At 26.7% G+C, this 25,114-nt stretch overlaps 3 protein-coding genes across 3 annotated transcripts; 1 reads left to right on the top strand and 2 right to left on the bottom strand.

Annotated features, from left to right (window-relative positions):
• Window positions 1-1,972: 1,972 nt before the first annotated feature.
• Window positions 1,973-5,318, bottom strand: LOC112684390 (GTPase HRas). Its single transcript, XM_025555896.1, has 7 exons — window positions 4,844-5,318; window positions 3,290-3,338; window positions 3,179-3,207; window positions 2,974-3,058; window positions 2,764-2,906; window positions 2,449-2,609; window positions 1,973-2,383 (listed from the first exon to the last, which is right to left on the bottom strand). The coding sequence occupies exons 1-7, from the start codon at window positions 4,872-4,874 to the stop codon at window positions 2,315-2,317; spliced, it is 567 nt and encodes a 188-aa protein (XP_025411681.1). The 5' UTR covers window positions 4,875-5,318; the 3' UTR covers window positions 1,973-2,314.
• Window positions 5,319-12,460: 7,142 nt separating this feature from the next.
• On the top strand, window positions 12,461-14,536 carry LOC112684404 (probable tubulin polyglutamylase TTLL1). The gene is made up of 2 exons (XM_025555921.1): window positions 12,461-13,930; window positions 14,454-14,536. Exon 1 carries the CDS (start codon window positions 12,583-12,585, stop codon window positions 13,891-13,893), a length of 1,311 nt encoding a protein of 436 aa, XP_025411706.1. The 5' UTR covers window positions 12,461-12,582; the 3' UTR covers window positions 13,894-13,930; window positions 14,454-14,536.
• Window positions 14,537-16,527: 1,991 nt separating this feature from the next.
• On the bottom strand, window positions 16,528-20,061 carry LOC112684365 (SHC-transforming protein 1). Its single transcript, XM_025555858.1, has 9 exons — window positions 19,746-20,061; window positions 19,526-19,653; window positions 19,350-19,420; window positions 19,210-19,270; window positions 18,872-19,045; window positions 18,506-18,791; window positions 18,297-18,440; window positions 18,092-18,201; window positions 16,528-17,065 (listed from the first exon to the last, which is right to left on the bottom strand). The coding sequence occupies exons 2-9, from the start codon at window positions 19,622-19,624 to the stop codon at window positions 16,823-16,825; spliced, it is 1,188 nt and encodes a 395-aa protein (XP_025411643.1). The 5' UTR covers window positions 19,625-19,653; window positions 19,746-20,061; the 3' UTR covers window positions 16,528-16,822.
• Between the last annotated feature and the right edge of the window lie 5,053 nt (window positions 20,062-25,114).

Below are 25,114 nucleotides of genomic sequence, written 5' to 3'. Positions count from 1 at the left end.
CTGACGATTCATACAGGAAAAAGCATTATATTTATAGATCACATAGGACGTACTGCACTTAAGATAAAGTATAGTCAAAATATAAACATAATGACAGCAAAGATAAGATTAAATTACATTGGTTATCACACGGATATTTAGTGTATATGTCAACTGATCTTCGCCCAAGTCTTTCAAATAACCAAAGTGATGTTTGAATAATTCGATTTATTTTCAATATTCTAATATACGGCCGGTCCGTCCCTGTACATTTTGTTTTCATAACGCGATTGTATCAATTATCCGTTTTCTAATAAGCGGCTTCTACTGTATATAACATATATCATAAATATTTTTATTTATCTGTCACTTTGGTCAAAAAAAAAAAATGTTAGCAACTCTTCCTCAATGGAGATTAGATGTAGTTTTGAAACCATTACCATAGGCTATAATCATTGATTAAAAAACAATCATTGATCAAGTTTATTGGACATTAAATCTTTTATTGTATTGTTGTAAAACATATCCAAGTAGATCTACTAATTGAATTATTAAACATATATTCTTTTAGTAATTATATTATTGAATCATTTATTAAAACTCAAATATTTGAACTATAACTTTCCCACGAAATATTGTACCAATTTGCTCCACTGATAATTTTAAAACTTAAAATTTCAATAAAATGCTTAAAAACCTAATAAAAACAATTTATAGTTTAATAATTATATATTTGATAATATATTTAATAATTGAATCCAAAGTTTTTTTTAATTCTTCTAATACTTCTTATATATTTTAACTGTAAATATCTTAATTATTCATACAGTAAGAGACATAAAGATTGGATATCAAGGTTATAAGATGCATTAATTACACATTTGAAGGAATCAAAATTCACATTTCTTTTTAATATATTATCAGATAGCATTATATTATAATAAGTTTTGGTAATAACATGCTGATTGTATCCTAATTTAATGATCACAAAAATTAAAAAAATTAAATAAAAATACTAATAAAAATTATTTTGTGACGTCTTGATCGTACATGAACTTCAACATGAAAAGCTCGTTAAATTACAATATCTTTAATATGGTCAAATTATGAATATTATAAATGTCCAATGAGGCCTTTGTTGAATTAGTTAAATTAATGCCAGTTGTTTTTTTTTTTTTTTGTTCATTTGCAGTAAAATAATCCCCAAAGGTCTCGTTTGCTATTTATTAGTCCTGTATTTTAAACAATTGAACTAAAAATTGTAAAATGTAAAAAAAAAAATTTAAAAATAAATAAATAATAAAATTGAAACAACTACAATCATAAAGAATAATTAATATTAGACATGTATAAAAAATAAGACTTAAGAAATAAATACTTGAATAGTGAGTATAGGTTTTGGCACGGATGTCATACTTATAACCCCTGTAAGTTATCTGCAACTTCTGATCAGGTCAATGATACATTTTCTTTTATTACATTTTAATTTGAAAAAAAATTAAATAAATACTTAACAATAATATATATAAATATATATGCTACTTCTGATCACAAGGCAGAGTTCAAATAGAAATCTTCTATAAAATAAGTATAAGTTATTTTAACAGGAATTACAACATAGTTTCATATAGCCCAAACATATTTGTTTATAAAATGATATACATGTTAACTAGAAATAATTAGACAAAAAAATAAAATATAGGTTTTCGTTGATTTTATACTATGATTTAAGTAAAAAGAAAACAAAATAAAGTAGTTAAACCCGTTAACTTTGGTTGATCAAAGATATGATAGATCAATTTAATTTTTTAATTGATGATTAACAACAAATGCAAATACCTATTGACTATAAAATAATAATAATAATAATAATAATAATAAATTGTAGTAAAGCCTATGCACAAATCAATAGCTCCTATAAATACTGGAAGCACGATTTTGAGAAAATAAAAATAGGGCAGGAAAATATTTTAGATAATCGAATAACACTATAAATATTTTTTTTAAAATTTATTAATAATAAGATGATAAAAATAGCAATATTAAAATTGGATCTCAAAACAAGATATCAGCTTGTTAAAGGGGTCCTCTGTTTAATGTTCTTTCTTTGAACATTAATTTCTATTGATCGGGATTCCAAAAGTTATTTTTTTTTATCATTCAAATAAATATATTCAATACATGCTTTTAACTGAACGATATTATAAATGATGAAAACACACTTTCCTGAGCCTAAAGTGTGTTTGCATTAGTTAAAATATGATGAGGACACTTCATATGTTAGGTCCTTTTTTTTTAATTTAAATAAAAAAAATTCCATTTGTTTCACTAATATTCAAAAGAGGTAACAATGCTTGCGTTTCCTTGGATTTGGTTTACGTTTTTCTCGCAACCTTCGTTCTTTCTACAAAACAAATAAATAAAAACACTTACTAATTTACGTTCACTGGCAAAAAATTATTTACTTACATCTTTCCTAATTTCTCGGACCAAAGTGTAAAATGCTTCATCGACACCTTGTCTCGTTTTAGCAGATGTTTCAATAAATGGTACACCATATTGTTTAGCTAAATCAGATGCTGCTTTAACATCTATTGCTCTACTTTGTAAATCACACTTATTTCCTACCACTAAAATATAAATATACATTTTATAGTAAATATTTGAATCCTCAGTATGTATTATTTATTATTTTACTTTTTTTTTCCATTTAAAAAACAAGATTGAAAATTTTTTTAAATACGAATTAAAACTATACAAAAACGACATAATTTAAATACTTACAGACCATTGGGACATCTTCTGCATCTTTAACTCGTTTTATTTGTTCCCTGTAATTACTGATATCTTCAAATGACTTAGTATTATTAATAGCAAATACAAGGAGAAAACCTTCACCGGTTCTCATATATTGATCTCGCATAGCACTGTGAGAAATTTAAAAATTTTAAATTTTTTATAAGTTTATAAAGTTAAATAAAATTAAAAACTTACCTATATTCTTCTTGACCAGCTGTGTCTAAAATATCGAGTAGACATGTTTCTCCATCAATTACTACTTGTTTACGATAGGAATCCTCTGAAAAAAATTAAAGTATTATTAAGGAGTAAAACACAGAACTCAAGTCAGGTTAAATAAAGTAAATTTAATAGTTATTTCAAATACTTCAGTAATCTTACTTCAAAATAAAATACTAACCAATTGTTGGATCATACTCATCCACAAAGCTATAAAATAAAGTGTATAATTTAGTAATTTATAAACATAATCAATGTAAAACATATTATTAGTAAATAGAAATAAACATACTGGTTCTGTATTAACTGTATTGTTAAGGCACTTTTACCGACGCCGCCAGCTGCAAAATAAAATTTCAAAAAATGCATTAGGTATAATCCTTAAAAATTGATACTGTTATAAATGTAACTGAAGGGAATATATTGGAAATACTTTTAGTTTAAATAAATTTAAAATGAAACTTATACACAGAAACAAGGGAAAGACTGAAAAATCATCTGCTAATAAAAATTTCTAATATTTAAATGTCTGTGAAAATACTTTAAAGTCTAAATTTGTATACATTTAACAGAATGTACTATGTATATATATGTGGTACAAAATAGAAATTATTATTTTTTATGGTACTATGATAAAAAATGGATAACACTGCAGTTAATTTTATTACAAAAATAAAGTTAGTGTGTACTTATTCATAAGTTTTATAAGAATAAAATTAATTTTATTTTTAGTAACAATAAAAAAAAACTCTTTATAAAAAATAAATATAGAACAATGATTTAATTTAATATTGGTAATAACAAATTGTTTTTAATAAGAATGTAAATATTTATTTTTATAAATAATTACTTAATATATTATAAGCGTAATCAGTGACAAGTGTTGGAGCCAATAATTTATTTAAAATTGCTTTAAATTGTATGACAATATTGGTGTCAAAGTATAAGTTAATACCATATAATAAATTGTACAATAACCTACATTAATACGAAAAATAAATATTTTGAATTATCTGTTTACTTAACAATAAAACCAAACCCAGACATTGTATACATTTCTATACATTGAAGATACATAGTATTATATGGAACAATTTATTATGACATACAAATAAACATTCCTAATTTTTTAAACAATAATCAAAAATAAATTAGTCAAAGACTATAATTAACGAATGGTGAAACAATGATATTAAATAATCACTAAAATATAATATATTATATTTTGTAACGAGTTAACTGCATAGATATTTATTAAGCTAAATCAAAATATGAAACTATATTTGTTGATTTGATGTTTATCTAAATATGTAACACAGCAATATGAAAAAAAAATTACAGAACATTAAGAAAAAACTATTTACAAAACTTTCTGAATAAAAAATTAAAATACTTCACATCTTACTCAAATGTCAAGTGTATTTGAAAAATGACTGAAAATCAACTTAGGTTTACAGAGTAAATGTAGGAACTACCAAGTTACAAATCATCAGTTAATTAATTATAATTCAAAGTGTAAATAGTAGCAGTCGTTAAGACAATTTGTACTAGAACAATTTTGGATACCAAATATGACATTCTGTACATTTACATACAGTCAAGTTACAGCACTAACATATTCATCTATTGTCATGAAACAGTTGACACACTGGGGGTGCACAATTATAGACAAGGAATATGCATTTTAGACAAAAAAATTATTAGGGAGCAAAACTCTAGTTATCCTGATTAGGATCAATGGTGATTACCATGGTAGTGACGGAAGTGGTGGTGCTTACACGCGCATCCACTGCAATGTTTGTAATGTAGGGACAGGCAGGAAGTAGTGTACACGACTGGTACTTACCACCGACGACGACCAGTTTGTATTCAGTCATTTTTTTTCTTATTTCTATTTATTCTATTCGGGTTCGGCGCGTCGTCGTGTCCGACGTCTGGTCAGCACAAGACAAAGAACACTCTGTGAGATGGTAAGTGGTCCCGTGCAGTATACGACACCGGTTGGCGACAACGTTCGGGTTGACGACGACGACAGTGTTCAGATTGACAACGGTGACGACTTCGACAATCGACCACAGCGGTGGAGGCGGCTGTGGTTACAGCGATATCACGGAGGAAAAAATTACGTGAAACACACCCCGAACTTGTTAAATATATGTAGCGATTAGCGAAGAAGGATAATAATAAAAAAAAAAAAAGATTTGATTTTTTTCCTTCTTTTTCTTTTCTTTTTTTTTATTATTCTCTAAAAGGGGCGTGACATTTATTTATTTATTTTTTGTTTACAGCACAGCCATCTTTTGTACGGCGAACGCAGCCTGTCCAACTGTCCGCTATATATACTCCTCGGCGCGCTCGACACTGGCGGCGTCGTCGTCGTCATGTAATGAGTGTCCGCCCGGCGAGCGACGGTAGCCGACGTGACCGGCAGCCAGTGCCGGATTAAACATTTGTTGGCCCCTAGGCAATTAAAATTTTGGGTCCTACAAAATAATTTTTTCGTTTACCTTTAATATTACTATCTAACAAATAAAATTAACAGCTTTAACAATAACCGACTATTATTAATAAATAAAATTATATTTATTAAATTTTTATATTTGCAAGAAAAATGAATTAGTTATTATATTATTTCTATTTTTTTCGAAATAATTTAATTATTATTACTATATATAACACCTATAACTCAATATATATTGTATTTCATAATGACTTTTGTCCAGTAAATTCGTAAATTGAATACAGGTATTAAATAGAAAAAAAATATAATTTTCCGTTTTTATGGGGCCCCTTAAATGAGTGAGGCCCTAAGGCGGACGCCTATTCTGCCTAATGGGTAATCCGGCACTGCCGGCAGCTGACACGAATTAATTTGAAATATAATAATTGTTGTCTTCGTTCAACGAGAATGTGTATTCTGATAAATGCAGATATAGGGAAACAATTAATTTTCAGAATAACCAAAAACAACGTTCTCACACAAATTAATAATATACTAAACATATCTGCTACTAAATAATGAAACAGAACGGCTGCTGCTGAGCCGGAGCCGTTATTTGTGCGTAATATTATCATGACGCAACGGCAAAAAGAGGTCATACAGAATTATACAATTTCGTCATGTTCCCATGCGTGTCACACTGATCACTGACAAGTGACAACCACGGTTTGTCGAGGTTGATAACGATGCGAGCTCGCGACTGATAACGGGACACCATTGCGGACCACTGTGCAAAAGCGAAAAAGGAATTGTTTTCTTATATTTTTCCTTCCTTATTTCTTTCCTTATAGCTCGTCACCACGCTCTTGCAAATCTCAGTTGACACGATAGTACGGGTGTCTAATTGTTACACACAGAGACTTTCTTATCAATATACATTTTATTAGCCTGTGGTTTTGAACACTAGAGAGAAGACGCTAAACTGTGTCAATTATAACGGTTGGGATTTAACGCATCCGCCAGAATGCGCTTCGCACAGTAGTGATGTTCTTACATGTACAGCATAGGACATTTATTAATTTTTGAAGTGAAAACTTCTTTAGGCGCGTTTAGCACTTTTTGTGGGTACTGAATTGAACTAAACCGTCACGCTCGGGTATGTAACATAATCATAATCGGCTATGTAACGCTCATTTGGGTAAAATCGGCTCGAGTCGTAGATAGTCGTAGCATGGTTTACTTATAATAAATAATTATAACATGTATTGAAATATAATGTAATATTTTTATTAATAGATAATATATTTTAGATAAAATAACATTTATTAAAATTACACATATTAAAACATACAAATTCGTGATTTTAGGTAGATATTTATAAATATAATATTTGTTAATTTATTATATTAATCATTATTCATGGGCATTGATTTTATAATATTATAAAATCAATGTTCATGGGTATAATGAATAATGATTAATATTATGTCACATTTACATTAGGTAAATATTAACTGATATCACGACTAAATAGTAAATATAGTAGTATTCTAACTCAATAGATTATTGTGATATTCTGATATTGTAAAGTAAACATGTGATTCGCCATAGGTATGTGCAAAATAAAGAGTAGCAGTTAGAGTAGCAATCACTGTTATTTTCACTGTGATTTTTTTTATCACAGTAGCAATATCATAGTGTGATAAATATTTTTCATAGTTTAACATCACTAATCCGAACTAACCCGAATGAACGGGATGGATGAAGAAAATCAAATTGATGACAAATTGCAACGAAAATTGAAATCTGACAAGAAATTGTAGTGGTAGCTATTTATATCTCACCTAATCAAAATATAAATAAAATCATCCAATTCATTCATCAAAATTTACTGATCTATATCGAAGCCGGATCTGTTCTTCTCAATGAAAATTTTCATAGATTGCCAATGATTTTGAGTGGAGATTTCAATGTTGATTTCTCAAAAGATACATCCAAGTCTCTATTTGATTTTTTGATATCAACATTAAATTTGAATATGTCGAATGATCCGATTGAAAATACGACGAAATATGGAACAACAATTGATGGAGTTTTTTTTTAGATATTTAGAAAATACATTCCATTCAAAAATATTAATTTCATATTTCAGTTACCATAAACCTATAGTTCCATTTTTAGAGTATGATGATACAGATGAAGGCCACTTAGAGCAAAATTCACTGGAGTAATTTATACACAATTATAATTAAGTACATTGTAAAAGTTATTAATTTATCGATATAGAACTCAAAAAAACTTGTATTTCGTATTATTAATTTAGCCTTGTTGAAGTTTTCACTTCTGTCGTGTGGTCTTAAGCACAATTTTTTTATTATTATAATTTAAGAGAGAACTAGAGCTAGAGAGCTATATTATTTGTCTAATATTAATAATATCTATGTGTCAGTTATTAAATTATTATATGTTGAAACTTTATCGTGTACATTTGAATAGAACTTATATAAAAAATATAGATTTTAACATCATCTTCTGAAATATAAAGCACTTAAATAATTGTAATAAAAAAATGTGGATATATTATCAAATATCTATGTTTTACATTAGGTAGGTATATAATATCGAAAAAATATATGTTAAATTGCATGCAAATACACATATTAAATTACAGATAGGCACCATAGTGACATATTATAATATAAAGTAATATAGGTGTATGAAATAATCAAATACAGTACATAGACCCTGAATTTTTGTAATTACTATTTGAGCATAAAGTATATATCAAAAACTGATAAAGATTTCTGAAAAAGATTAACTGTAAATAAGTACACAATTTGAAAAAATTAAAGATGTTCCAAATCATAATCATAGGCGTTACTAAGGGGTATCTCTGCTACCCCAGAAATTTGTCGAGGTAGCAAGGGTATTTTTTTGCTACCCAAAAATAGTTATTGATTTTAAAAATATATTCGAAGTTTATTATTCAAATGTGTACGAACATAGACTATCTATTATTGTAATTGTATCCAAAATAATTATATTTCGTGTTAAGTTCAATACGGACAATAAGACAGTGTATACACCAGAGCCGGCGTTAGGGGGAGGTACAACGGGGCGTTTGTCCAGGGCCTCGCGCTTAAAATTTTCATTGAAAAATATTTTGTACGTAAATCTCATAAAATGAAACGTGAAAAGCAAGTGCGATTTCTAGAGAAATTCAGTGGCGTGTAATAAAAAACCAATTATCAAAATAACAATATTATATTTTATAAGTATGTCATGTATGCACCAACGACTACATGCACAGTAAGAAAACCGTGATACATAAAATTTGTTCCAACGCGGAATTTGGGATTAGTTGCCGACTAATCCGTGATTGATTTACTGCGCATGCGTTCATGTGGATTGATCACTGACTCTGAGCTTTGTTGGAACGCTTTTCGGATTTTGAATGATAAGATATGAGATTGATAATAAATTAGTAAAATTAAATTGCGATTAGAATAAAAAAAATTCGTAATATGTACATACCTTCTATTTTAAATGTTCTAGATACACAGTTTAGACGTTAATAATATGTATTTGAATATATATATTAATAGTATGTATATTTATTTTATACTATATATAGTTTATGTCGTAAAACAAAAAAATTGTTGATAAACGTTATATGAAAATTCAAACGCGAAAAATTGATAACATGAGTAATAAATGTGATAATAGTTTCTCTGACTATTAGTACCGGGAGGTGCTAAATGTTTGGAAACTAAATTGATTGGAACTCTAAAAGTATGGAAAATAATAAAATTAAAGAATACCAAGGTTTATGAAAATATTTTTTTGGAAATTAAAAATATAATTGAATGGAAAAAAGATTTGTTAGAAAATAATTGATAGAAAAATACATTACTGAAAACCTAAAATCATGGAAGATATTATACAAAGAATTTAAATACAATTAAAATAAATAATTGGAAACCTAAAAATCAATGAAAATGATCATTGTACCTTAGATTGAAGGGCGTATATAGGGGCAATAATGTATTTGCGCCTCCCTATCGCCATTTTTTTCTATATAACACAATAATATGTAATTAACGGTAAATTATTTTTAAGTTTATGTGGAAGAAAAATTAGTTTCCCTAATCTATCAAGGCACTCTAGGGGCAACTATATGAAAATTCCTTCAACTTATCGAATGTCTATAACGCTATAGATCACCTGCACCCATACAACCACCCCCAAGACCCTGGAGAGGTCTCTCCTCAATGTGAACTATTTCCATCCCCGTGTATGGAGCTCGATCTCAATCGAGAGGTCCAAATAACCATATAGGACATAAGGACCTCAAGTTTAGTGACTATAGTTTGCTGACGTAGAGAACGACTACTTATCAGTAGTCATACTCTAACACAATAATAATTGTATATAAATTTGAAATTAAATTAAAATGTATTAACTTTATTACATAGCTTTTTGTTCAATTTGAAAAAAAATCAATCTGATGAAAAATTGAATTCTAGTATTTTTAGTTTTCTAATATATTGGATTTCCGCACTTTTAGCGTTCCATATTTTATACATCCACAATTTTAGGTTACGGTATTAGGTTTCCCCATCTTTAGTTTTATATTTTAAAGCGTTCTTGAATTTTATGATTCATCCATTAAAATTTTCCAACCAATTATTTTCCATAAGATTAGTAATCCAATTTTTTTCCTTACTTTTATTTACTATGAAACTATTATCATTTAATTTAAATTCAATTACAATTATATTTCTATTAAATTATTTTCAATCAAATATTTTTCCAGTTATTTATTTTCGGAACTTTTTTTCCGTAAAATTATTTTCCAACACTTTATATGCTCCTTTAGTCCCTGTCGGAATCAGCGGACTGTTTTGATTGTCCACAACCAATCCTAAAACTGGTCTAATAACGTGTTGGAACAAGGGTCTGACAGTTTGAGTTTGCGTTTAGGGTGTGTTGGAAAGCAAAAAATGTACTGTGCATGCTTCCACCAGTTCTATGATAGTTTGACCGCGTGTTAGAACAAACCTACAGAAAATTTGTTGTTTTACATTTCTTAAATTTAATCAATCATTACCCAATATCGTAAATATAACATGTTATCGCCTTTAATATGGGCTTAAATTTAAGTTTTGCCTAGGACCTCGAAAAGGTAACGCTGGCCCTGGTATACACCATACCAAGATTTATGAAGAAGAGTTAGCCAGTTATCATGTTAAACCTTTAAAAATGTATTTTTAACTTTCTAAAAATAAACTTTGCTACCCCATCATTTGGACTTTAGTGACGCCATGATCATAATAATAAGCATTATTTAATAAACTGTTAAAATATTATAATAACTGATACATGGATAAACACAAAAAATTATAATATATAAATAAACGCCATCTATTCGAAGTGGGAGCAACTTCACTAATCTGGTTCTCCTGAAAAATTTTGTGAAATGCATATACCATAGAGTATTACTTTATGGCACATACTGTGTATTGTGATTAGATAATCGTCTCTACTTGCCCGCGTGATACCGCCACAGACTTCAATTTCTGTTTTCAGACTGTTGTTTTTAGGTGGTGATGATATGAGCGCCACATTGCGGCTGAATAACTTGATATGCTCTGATAATAACCACACGCGCCCTCCCGGGAAGTCGATTAGTTCATTACACTATACGTTGTTATTTTCTAGTACGTCCGCGTCGTAATTTTTTAGTGACGCGTTTAAGATTTTGTGCGGTTGTCACTGTCGATAACCGTGAAACGTGATTCACTCGGCCGTTCGTCGTGACATCTTGTTCAGAAACAACCATGGGAGGCCCAAAGGAAGGCGTCCAGAAACAGATCCAACAAGACTGGGCAAACCGTGAGTACATCGAGGTGATCACCGGCAGCATAAAAAAAATCACCGATTTCCTCAACTCGTTTGGTGAGTGCTTTATTTAAATTTATATAAATTCACTATTGAATCGATGATAATTTATTCGTTTTTCTTCGAATTAATCTTTTTTTCATTTACTGTAATGTAAGTGTATTATACATTTTGTTCTAATGAATTGTTTTAGTTAAACCTGATTTGATACAGGCGAGTTTCTTGATGAAAATATTTTTCAGTACTACCTATCTCAAAATATTTTAATGTGGATGTTGTACTCTATGAACCAAATATTAGTTTCTTATATAATATAGTTGTATAATATGGTCCCTTAGTATTGCACATTATCGCATTAAACTATTTTCACTCTGTTCTTGAATCCGTTCTAAAGACTTTAAATAATATAATTGTTTTTATATGTTATTATCATTGTCAGTAATTTTCAATATTTCAGCCATCATAATCTACTATAGTGATGGACAGCTGGCAGATCGCTTACTTTTTTTATCTGACTCATGCTACATTTTCAAATTACTTCATTACATTTTAGCATTTATCAATATTTTATTTTATTTTAGTTGATCATAAAATATAAATATTATATTTTTATCTAGCATGAACCACAGCTAAATAATTATACAATAAGTCAATAGTTCTAATTTTATTGAATTACTATTATAGCTTATAATACAATTTTAATTTATAATCAGTTCTACTTTACAAATATAGTAATATTCTAGGCTAAGCACTTATTTAATTTTTTTTTTTTATATATATAAACTATTTATTTATATATTTATAATTACTTAATACTGACAATAGACTAACCAACACTATAATACAATAATTTTACATTGCTATTAATTACTTTACTATTTTCATGAATTCTTCTAATTTGTGACTTTTTATTGTAGTCAATATAATAATATTATTATATAATAAATGTAATATAAGTGCATTTAAAAAGATTAGTTTGACAATCTAATTCTGAGCTCTAAAATAATTAATATTATTTTAAATCTCATGAAGTTATGTTTTTATTGCTTTGCTTTGCACTCGGTTATATTAAATTCATTCAAATTTTTATTAATATTTTTAGTTTAATCTTCTTGTATTTTAACAAAACATATATAGTTTAAAATTAATTATGTAACTAATAAAAAAAATTCAAGAGTGGTTTACCTCATTCACTTTGAATACACCTTCCATGATTACCTTCTATTTTCAACTTTCTTGTTACCATGGTCACACTTTTTAAAATGTTTGATCAAATTTCACTTTTTATTGTGAATCTTACCCTAACTTTTAGTTTTCATTTAACTTCAATTTTTGTCATAAACATGAAAGTTACTTATTGTACAGATGTCGATAGATCAGTTGTTTTAAGTAATTTTGAAAAACGAGGCTGGGTACACGTTGGCCCTGATGATGATTGGAACTTTTATTGGGCTGGTATACAAACATGTCGTAGTTTATTTAGTATTGATAGTGGCTATCGAATGCATGATAATCAAATGATTAATCATTTTCCTAATCATTACGAACTTAGTCGCAAAGATATGCTGGTAAAAAATATTAAACGTTACAGACGTGAACTTGAAAGAGAAGGAAGTCCATTAGCCAAGCGTTTAGATGGAAAATATTTGTATTTAGATTTTATTCCAGTTACATTTGTGTTGCCTGCAGATTATAATTTGTTTGTAGAAGAATACCGCAAAGTTGGCCCTAGTACATGGATCATGAAACCCGTTGGGAAATCTCAAGGAACTGGAATATTTCTTATCAATAAACTATCAAAATTGAAGAAATGGTCTAGAGAAGGCAAAAATTTTAATACATCCGCTATTAAGGAATCGTATGTTATTTCAAAATACATAGATAACCCTTTACTGATTGATGGTAAAAAATTTGATTTAAGATTATATGTTTTAGTCACATCATTTCGTCCATTAAAAGCATACTTATTTAAATCAGGCTTTTGTCGATTTTGTACCGTGAAATATAATACAAGTGTTGGAGAGATTGAAAACTTATTGATTCATTTGACAAATGTTTCTTTACAAAAACAAGGTGATGAATACAACAGTATACATGGTGGTAAATTAAGTATTCAAAATTTGAGATTGTTTCTGGAAAGCACAAGAGGAAAGACAGTCACTGAAGCTCTTTTCGATAACATTGTATGGTTGATTGTTCATTCTTTAAAATCTGTTAGTTATATAATGTCTAATGATAGACATTGTTTTGAGTGCTATGGATATGATATTATAATTGATGATAATTTAAAACCCTGGCTAATAGAAGTAAATGCATCTCCTTCTTTAACATCTACTACAGTAAATGATCGTATTTTAAAGTATAAGCTAATTGACAACATGTTAAGTGTGGTTCTACCCCCAAGTGGGATTCCAGATGTACGTTGGAATAAATGCCCATCACGTGAAGCAATGGGAAATTTTGAACTATTAATTGATGAAGAATTAGCTGCAAAAGATAAATCTGGACCATCCATAAAGATTGATCAAAAGGAAAGATTAAAGCGCAAAACCTAAACTACATTATTTATATGGCTTAACTAATTATTATTAGGTAAAATTATTTGTTGGTATTACATAATATTTTTAGTTAATTTACTTATTTTGTGTTGTTAATTGTATCTCATTTTTCTATTCTTTGTTTTGCCATAAAAATAATTTGTTCAAATAATTATAATGATAGATATTGAAATTACATGATGTGATTACTTAGATAACAACATACACATAATATTTTTGCCATCTGTTCAATTCATGGCACTGTAAAAATAATGTATGGTCCCATTTGGCCAACATTCCCTAAGCTGTTATCCAATTATAAATTAGGACCTCTAAGACTTCATTATATCCATGTCTTCTCTTGGGGTAGTAGTGTATATAGTAATCATATACATAGATCTACTTACTACACATTTGTAATAACCAAGACCAAAAGATCATTTCAATAAATAAATATTAGGAAATATGAAATTATAACTATAATTTAACAATATACTTCATTCAAAGTTACTAATTATAGAATGAATTAATAATTACTTATGATTTCAAGTACAGTATTTATTTTTATTTTTTTTTAGATATGTCATGCCGATCCAGATTAGCCATTTTAAACGAAAAACTTACTACACTTGAAAGAAGAATTGAATACTTAGAAGCAAGAGTAAGAACTTATATATTATTTAATTAATATTTAATTTAATTTATTACATTGAGACTGTAAGATAACAATTTATACATTTAATATTTAGTTTAGTTATTGTTTTAACTTTTATATGTATATATATATATTTTTTAGGTTACGAAAGGAGAAACTCTTTCATAATATATAATTGCAAGATATCAGTTATTTTGGAAATACTTGTATTTATTTATATAATTTCCTAAGTAGTGTATTTTACTAGTCTTTAAGTAATTTATATTTTTTTAATTATACTAAATGTATTTTATATATTTATGTTGTATGATTTAAGATATTAATACTTTTAATTATTAAGATTCGTTGTTTTTGAAAATTATGTAGTCTGGCACACATATTTTTCTAACATATATTACATTTGATATTACTCATAATAAAATAAATATAACTATTTTGGCACGACAAAATTTTTCTTTTTTTTTATCTCCATTTCATCTGTTTTTTAAAAAGTTTTTAGAATAATGTAACAATATTTAATTATTTAGTTTCATTTAAAAATCAGGTTAATTTATTAGTTTAATATACTATTTATCAAAATAAAGAAAGTATCATAATATATATATATGTATATAGGAGACATTATTAGTATAACTACTTCACTTGATATTGTAGTTAATTTATTATCAAAAATACTGTATAAATATATAATATATATTTTATTTAATCCTTGATTAAGAATGAAATAATACATAAAAGTATAATAAGGTTAATAATGTAACTAAAATATGTGTATTTATTATTTGGTATAATAATTCATAATACTAAATTATAATAATTAATATTTATAGCTCTATATGTCACATAATGCTTATAGTATTCATTGATACAGAAATAATATCTTAATATTGATCTTATTTAAATTTTTAAATACCTTGTATATTTAATAGATAACATAATAAATAATAACACATTCAATAAAAGTAAGTAGCATAAGATAAAATTATATTAATGATATATTACTAAAATTATGACACTAAGAAAATAAAAAAATGAATAGAAAAAAAGCAACATATAGGGTTAGTTGCTTAAGGTTAAGAGAATATTATAAAATATTCATAAGTTGAAGATTAATGTTCAGTACATACTTTTAACTATTAAAGGTTCTTATTTATTGAACTTCCAAATATTTTCATCAATAATGAAAATAAAACTATAATTATTTAATAAGAAATGAATAAATTTATATATTTTTTATTTTCTTAAGACCTATTGTTTTCTTAGAAATTAAATAATTTAAATTTTTACTTTTTGAAATAAAATCTAAATATTAGTTTATACTCAATATTACACAGTTTAAATTATTTTTTCAAATTATAATTATAAAAAAATAATAATAAGGTTAAGTTTTTTGTGTTAAAATTCAATTTTCATCTATTGTTTCTATTCTAAATTTAGTCTCATTAAGTTCAAGTATTTTTATTGTTAATTTAATTGTATTAATTTATATTAAAAGTTGTTGATATTAGCTTGATTGACTGATAAATAATAATATATATGTACATTGATTTTATAATAGCTTAATATAAAATCAATTAAATGATATATGAAAAATAAAACAATATATGTGATTATAATTAATTGGTAACAAAAAATAAATTATGCATAACTAAATTTAAACGAATGAAAATATAACTGTACAAACATTTAAATACATTGAGGAAAAAAACCATCACAACTATTAACAATAACATTTTAATATGAACCAATTAATTTGATTGTAGAACTATATGAGAGTATATAAATATGTTATGTAAAAATGCGCTATTACTCAATGCAACATAAAAAATAAATAATTTTATACATAAAAATAATTTTAAATTGCGTTAGATTTAAATAAGATAAAATGTCTTAAAAAATTATGAACTGGTATTTATAAAATTATCTATAATCCACGAAAACAAATGAAATAATTCATTGACAAAATAATATTTACCAGAATAAATATTATTTTGTGCTATAATTTTTTTAAAGGGTAAAATTTACTTAAAAAGTAATTGCTTGATTGTAGCCTGTGAATTGATATTTCTTATGTTCCAATAATTATAAAATCAAGATTATATTAATGCAAAAATTGCATAACATCTACTTGTTAATACTAATAGCATTCTTAAACTACATCGTTAAATAATTAAATACAATGTAAGAAATTACAGTAAATAGAGCAAAAAAAAAAAATAAAATAAAATGTAGTATTTAAATGTCAAAGCTATTTGTGAAACTAGATAGTTGGAATGGCTGATAAGAAATCCATCAAAATCGAGTTCTTGGTACTGGATTTCTTAAAATGAGAGCACTTTCAGCTGACATAATAGGCAATTTGTTCTCACTATGATAATTAACCAAATGACTGACACTCTCAAACATACGGTCTTTAGTTCTAACAGCACCTTCTGGATCAATTAAAAGTAAATGTTTCTTGACATCTCCCTGAAGACCAGTTAATACATATTGTCCAGGAGACCCTTGAGATTCTCTTACTAGAAAATCCCCATCCTAAGTATACAAAATAGATTAAAAATGTTATAAATGTAAGTATTTATGTTTTATAATTAGTTACATTGAATAAAAAAGAAAGTATCAATCAAATTAATATGTAATTAATTTCATATTTATACAGTCTAATGAATTAAATATAAATTAAATTTTATTATTTATACTATTTCTAACAAACAGACAAAAAGGTAGTAAATTAATGGGTCTAAATGCAAATGGTTTTGATAGTATAATATATATTATAGGAATGATTTAAAATAAAATTACTCTAAAATTAAGAATTTGTTTTTTTTTTTTAAATATGAACTGATACCCAAAAATATAAATAAAACAATGTTCAGAAAACAATGGAATAATATTACCAGTATATAAAACCTACTAAAATAGTATTTTGAAAATGCAATAATATACTATCAATAAAATATCAATATGCTGGTAATTAGTTTGAACATATTTAATATGTCTAATATTAAGATTTATAAAGATTTTATTCGATTTTAACTAAATTTAAAGAATAATGCCACCAACATTTTGGAACAGTAGCATAACATTAAGTAGTATTTGAAAAAAAAACATTTTTTAATAATTACTATCAGTGATGTAACCAAGTTTTATTTGGTTATAAGGTTCATATATTTGCAAAAATTAATTTCAGGTATTTAGAAGGTAAAATGGGATAAAGTTAAGCTAAGAACATTTTTTCTGTGAGTCACTACTCCCAAACCCTTTGTTTCACCACTGATTATTATTAGGTACGCATTTCAAACATTATATTTTTTTTATAGTTAATATATTTACTTAATATCATAAAAATACTCCAATTAATTTTGACCTTGAAAATGTAAAATGCTCTACTGTTATGAGTATCAAATTATTAATTTATAAAATTCTCAAAACAATGGTAACTAGGAAATTAAAAGATAAATTGTAAAAGCAATCCTTTATTATATTTTTGGTTAAAAATAAATTCCCATCAAATGTTGAAAATTGTATTTTCCCAATAAAAGTAAATTATATTAAACTTACATGTTTCAATAAGGCTTCAGCATGTTGTCTAGTGATATTACCATGAAACCAAATTTCATCTTGTAATAGTGGTGTCATTACAGGTACAAGATCATGATCCACAAATGGTTCTATTAAAATTATATGATATCACATTAAAATATAATAATAATTATTGTATTTGTAAATGTTTCAAAAATTCAAAATATTTAAATTAATAACGTACGCATATCAAATACATCGCGAGTTTGTGAATTATGATTTTTATTCCCAATTACAAAATCATTAACATAATTATGAGCAGGATGTGGTGCAGGTGGTGGAGGTGCTTCACAATTTAAATCAATAAGATTATTTGAAACTAGTCTCTCTAAAATTATAAATTATGCAGTGTATTACTCAATATTGCTTTAAAAATTTTTTTTATAAAATTACCTCTTTTACGATGATCATGATACAAAGGAAGAGGTGGTACAGGAGGAGGACCAGATTCTGGAGGAGACTTTCCAGGTAGATCATTATAATATTCTCGCTCATCTCGTGTGTTAGAATTTAAAACTGGAGCAGGTTTTGTTAAAAACTGCTTAAAACGTAAATCAAAAGCTTGACCAATAGTTGTTATCACATCTTGTGCTGATTCACCTTCTCCGCATTCCAATACATAACATGCACGCCAATCATTTATGTCTTTTGCAACAAACGCAACAAAATTTATGGTGTCCTATAAATAGGTAATTTTAAATTGCAAAAATCTTATTTAAAGGTATATATTTTATGTAAACATAAAATCATAATCCATACAGCATCACCACCAGAAGCAAAAGATATCCTAGGCATATCATGAGTAGAAATAATTGCATGAGTGTCCCTTGATTTTAGTGTTAAACATGTGCTCGATATGGACAATGTAACATTTGATCCAGCATAATCCATACTTGGATGATCACCAATAAGTCTCAAAATTTTTTTATCTACCTAGATAATATTTAAATATATTACTAATAAAAGTTTTATAAATAAAATATATTTTTTTTTTAAATATAAAATTCAAGCATTATAATAAACATATTATAATTATTGCTGTTTAAATAACATTAACCTAAACTAACCAATAAACAATATAAAATAATATATATTACTTTTCGTTTTTTGTCAGCAGTTTTCAGTCCAGCTGCTTCGCACACTTTATTTATACATTCTCTAAAAAAAATTAGTTCAAAGTTTAAGTTTATTTCAAACATTTTAAATACAAAGAAAAATACAAATATTTAAAACTTACTTGGCCACTGCAAACCGTGTATCAAAATCCAAACTTTTCATTGATGTTACTACTTTCAAACGTCCGATATACTAAATGTTTAAATAACCCAAATATAATAATTATATCAATTACTCAACAATTACTACATAAGTTAGTGAAAATAGAAAAATTTTAAAAAATCAAAAAAAATTTACATGAACATCGTAGCACACACTACTTCTAGTAATAACATTATCCGGATGTAACCAGCCTCGAGCTGGTTTGTTCATGAAGCTTCCCCAAGAGTCAGGCATTTTAACCAATTCAATGAACTTCTGTAATTCTAAAATGGTTTAAACAACATGAAGAAATATTATGTTGTATAAATAAATGATTATATAATAATAAAATGTTTATTCAACAAAGCTTAGATACCAATGGTTATCCATAATTAGTAGATTTCATCATCAATCAAACCAAAAGTAAAAATTAAATCTAAAACATTTTTTTCTTTTGAAACGTAATAAAAATAAATAACTTGAGTGGTATTTTTCATGAAAATGCGTAACACTTAATAATAGTTCATTATAAACATTTGTCAAATGTCAACATCTGGAATAATCATAAGTGGTAAGAGGAATTTCATTCATAATGTAACATTGCATTTTTTCTTATCGCTCAGGACTCCTCTGATAACAAATCTAAGAAAACCTTGTGATAAGTGATAACACAAATAAATTATTCGTATACTTATCTATGAGTCAGCCCGATGACCACTGAACACTTATTCAACGAATATTCTAATTTTTGTAAAATCCATAACGTCATAGCATTGATTATAAATACTACAGTATTTATAATCAATAGTCAGTCACTGAAACTATGATAACAGTAATAACGAAAATATCAATGACTTATTTATTTTTGAAATTTGAGTTTTGAATCTATTTTAATCTTTTTACTTGAAGTTTTAAGTTTATTTTATTGTGTTTTCTTGTGAAGTTTTTTTCCTACACTAATTGTTTAATTCTTAATTACTTAATTACTAGTTTACTAACTTAATTGATTAATTTGTTTTATATTCTGAGCACAACGAATGTATAGGTTTTACGGAGATGTGTTATTTGTATGAAAAATATGTAGAATAGTAAAAATGATCAGATCTTAATAACATTTTTCAAATACAATTATTAAATTCAAATAATTAATAAACTATTTTGAAATTGTGAAACCATTATATCCAGTACACATAATATGTGATGTTGTGAATATTGAATATATAATCTACTTTGGTACCTTTTTTTTTTTTTATAAGTTATCACTACATGGGGACCGAATCGTTTTCACATTGCTGAACTTCCATGCAGGATCATTTATTAAGTAAAATTAAATCATATACAATATACACAAATTTGTTATTTTGTCCAAATCGTATTTGAGTCGACAGTATTTTAGTCGACACTCCTAAAATATGTTATATTCTACTATCTTTTATCGTATTACTGATTAAAAAATAGATAAGGATATAACATGATCTAAGATGTTTTGGCGCCTTTAATCCCCTCCTTACCTAGTTTCAGTGGTATTAAAATTAAGTTTTTTAATAAGTTTAAATAAATTTATAGTAGGTATTTTGTATTATAACTTTAAACTTTATTACCTGATTATATAATGTTGTAATAAAGTTAACTTATAAAATTGTAGATTGTTAATGCGTATTAAAAGATAAATTAAATAAAAATAATTTTTAGTTTGGCACCCCGGTCTGCCATAGCTTTTGACTAGTACCTATCTGACTATCATAACATAGAACATTAATGTTAATTATTTCATCTGTTACCAATTTTTTTTTTTAAATTAAACTGTATAATTTATATTAATTTTACCCATATTTTCATTGAAAATCAAAATGTGAACACCTTGGGATTTATTTTGTGATGGGGGGGGGGGGAATAGGCCTCCAATATGCGCCTATGATGAAGCCTGCAATTTATTGACTAACCCTTGGCTAGAAGGAATGAGAGAATAGTTAATATATTTAAAATGTAATGTCCATACAATAGTAAAATACACCTTATTCTTATATGTTACATTCAACTTTATTGTTATAAATTTATAATAGATTATATATTTAAATATTTAATTAGGTAATAAATGTCATCAAAGGTCTAAACAGTTTCCAATTTAAAATAAGTTCATATCCTGTACTGTACATTGCATTTATTATTCCATTAGGTATAAGGGAAAGAAAAAATGATAGACTTTATATAGGTATTTAGGTATTTATACAAATCTTATGATTGTAAGCACATTATTTAGAAGAATTAAAAAAAGAAACCAGAACACTACAACATATGAGGTATTAAGAATCAAAGAACAAAGTAAAACACTAAACCAGCGTTTCCCAAAGTGTGCTCCGCGGAACCTTAGGGTTCCCCTAGATGTATGGGATTATTGAGAAACTTATTTTATATTATTTTAAAAAATTGTGTTATAAACTAATTTTAATGAAGTGTTGCGTACCAGCCGTTTGATCATATTTTAGTTACTCACTTAGTCACTTGGATGTAAGTATAATGTTGAAATAATAATTATTAATTATTAATACTCTTTATGATTAGTTAATTTATTAAAACTGTTAAAAATTATTCTAAGCACAATAAATTAAATTAGCTGTTAAAATTCTAAGTTCTAATATTTATAATTGTTGAGAAATAGTCCAAACCATAACATACACTAGCGTGAAGGTGCTCGTGTCATATAATCAGAACTTGTCTGATTTGCCTTTGTTTCTAGGTCCCTTATATACCCGAGGGACGTAAGTGTGTGTGTGTGTGTGTGTGTGTATATGAAAAACCATAATAAAATATTATAATTCCTTATTGATTCTGTGTATGTGTGCTATTTCCCGTCCAGCCCATAATAACTGACACAGAGATCCAGGATGTGGTCACTATTTTTTTCGATTTACTATTTCTTATTTCAATTTCATAACTGGTTGAATTATAAACTGTTAACAAAAATGTTAATTAATTAAATATATTTGTAAAAGTGTACTTATAGTTAAATTATTTTATATAAAATTGGATATTACCCTGGATTATTAAAATGTTTGATAATCTAATGTCATGATACAATAACAATGACTAACTATTAATATATCAAATTGTAGATGAAATCATAAAATAATATTTGATGAGGTCTATTTATTTCCAATAATTCAATTATTTTTAAAATTATAACCAAGTAAATACCATTGTTATCAACAATGTTTGATTATTTTACGATGGTTTAAAAATCTTTAATAACAGTTTTTCGAAAAATCGAAAGCATACAAAGTAGCTATGGGATCAATTTTATGTCTTAAAACTTTCGTCTTTTCTCTCACGGTTTTCCCGGAAAACAGCTGGTAAACAAGATTTTCCATTTTTCGAAATTTTCAATTTCATCAAATGACATAAATAGCTACAAAGTGTATGTTAGTCTAGACCGATTATTTCCTAGAAACTATTCAAGTTATAGTTTAATATGCTATTTAACTTAATTAAAAATAATCAATACAATATTATATATATTTATATATATAATGAATATGATATGTACAATAGTATAAGTACTTAATATAGTACCTACTAACGTACTATATAGATAAATCGGCTGCATTCGAGTTGCGGTCAGAGATGATTTTTGAAATAAGGACATATAACAGTTGCGGTCATATACCTATTACTTATCTGTAAAGTTTGTAAATAAAATAAATAAAATTGTACAGTGGCGCACATATAACTTTTGTATGGGGGGGGGGGATCAATTTCAAACAAATTATTACGGAAGAAAAATTCCTAAACCAAAGGACTTGCACATTTAAATAATAAATTATAAAATATATATATATTGAATGTGTCAAAATAATAATTTACAATAAATCCTTGAAAATATTTTTTTGTTTCCATATAATATCCTTATATTAAGAATACTATTTTATATAATTTTTAAAAGACTTATGGGGGGATCTGTCCCCTACATCCCCCCTTGTATACGCCTCTGCAATAGTAGTATAATAACGAAATAGATGATCACCAATCAATGGTACGGCAAAAGGTTAGTTACAGTGTTAAACGTAAAGCAGTGGAGTAGCTGGGCGAGCGTCCCTCCAAAATTTTTTATTCTGAGATGTCAAATACAGTAATCAGTGTACTGAGGTCAAATGGCGTTACATTGATTAGAAAAAATATACACACTGCAAGAATGAATGTTCACCCGAAGTTGCCGCATGACTTTTCACAATTACTTCAGGGATTTCAAACCTACACAATAAAAATAGTGTAACAGTCCTAAGTCTGTTTATAAAATGGAAAGGACAATTTTGAAACTTTATTGTAAATAAAATAGCATCGTATATACTATATATACTAGGAATATATTTTGAGTGACAGCAACTAGTATGTAACCTTTTTGTTGGGTGACCGAAATTCTAACCGTAATTTTTGATTTTGACCACAACTAGTATACACCGGATAAATCATCAATTTATCAATGACATAGGAATTAATTAACTAAACAATAATTGTATGTAATATATAAATATATTGTTTGTACTTGTTAAAAATCGCTACCGCCACAGCGGCAGTGTGTGGGGACCTTTATTCAATTTTTACTATCCTAAACCAGTGGTTCTCAAAACTTATGCATATCCATATAAACCGTTCAAATATTACCGTATACGTATAATATTTATTATTTATAATATTCCTTTTTTTCTTAGGAAAAACAGTAAAGATTTATCTAGATGTAAGAACAATTTTATTTGTAGATAACCGTTAAAAACAACAAAAATTATTATCATATACAATGGATGGGTCATACAAATAATTTGTGAAGCCAACATAACAGTAGGACCGCAGTGATATGCGCATGCGCGTGGCATCTTATCATTCATTTTTGGCGCAAATATTAATTGATTATTGAACAAGATAACGATTAACTATAAAGTATAAGTGTTTGTAAAGTTTCTAATTGCATTATTATAATAATATAATTAATTATATTGTATTTGCTACGTCAAAATTATGATCAATAACAATATTTCGTAAATTAAGAATTAGTGATGCCTAAATTCAATTTTAAGCCGAAAAACAGATTGACATTTGATAAGCATGCGTGCATGTGCAGATGTCACCGGTCCTAGAGTTATGTTGATTTCAACCTTAGATCATATACAATATTGTATATGATCTAAGATTTCAACTCATTCTATAGGTGTGATATGCAATGATTCTATTCATTGTATATGATCTAAGGTATTCACAAAGTATAAATTCATTCATAACATATTTGGAATTGAACGGAAATAATTTTTTTTTTTTTCAATTGGCTTGTTACTTTCTTCCCTAGATAGCACTTCATATTTTGTTAATGTAGTAATTACACCTTTATTTATAATAGAGCAAAAGCGTATACGCGACAGTAGCTCACATGAGAAACGGACTGTTGTTGCGTATACGCGGCAGTAGGAGTGTTTGGCAATTGTCCGAAAAATGATAAGGACCTAAAAAACGATAAGGTCCGAAATTTGAAAAAGCAGTACCAATTGACTAAATCGAAAATTACCTATTCCAATTATATAATTTATATTGATAAAAATTATAAAATGTCCATTTTCAAATTGGGAAAAACAATAATAGGTTATACTGTTTTGAACAAAAATTTTGATTACTTTTAATTTTTATTTATTTTTATTTTACTTTGATTACTTTTACTTTTTATTTTATTTATATTTATTTTCTACAAAAATGGACCAAATT

The sequence above is a fragment of the Sipha flava genome, unplaced genomic scaffold, assembly GCF_003268045.1.
Source record: "Sipha flava isolate LNK unplaced genomic scaffold, YSA_version1 249_pilon_pilon, whole genome shotgun sequence".
Taxonomy (NCBI): domain Eukaryota; kingdom Metazoa; phylum Arthropoda; class Insecta; order Hemiptera; family Aphididae; genus Sipha; species Sipha flava.
This window is presented reverse-complemented; position numbering and strand designations above follow the sequence as displayed.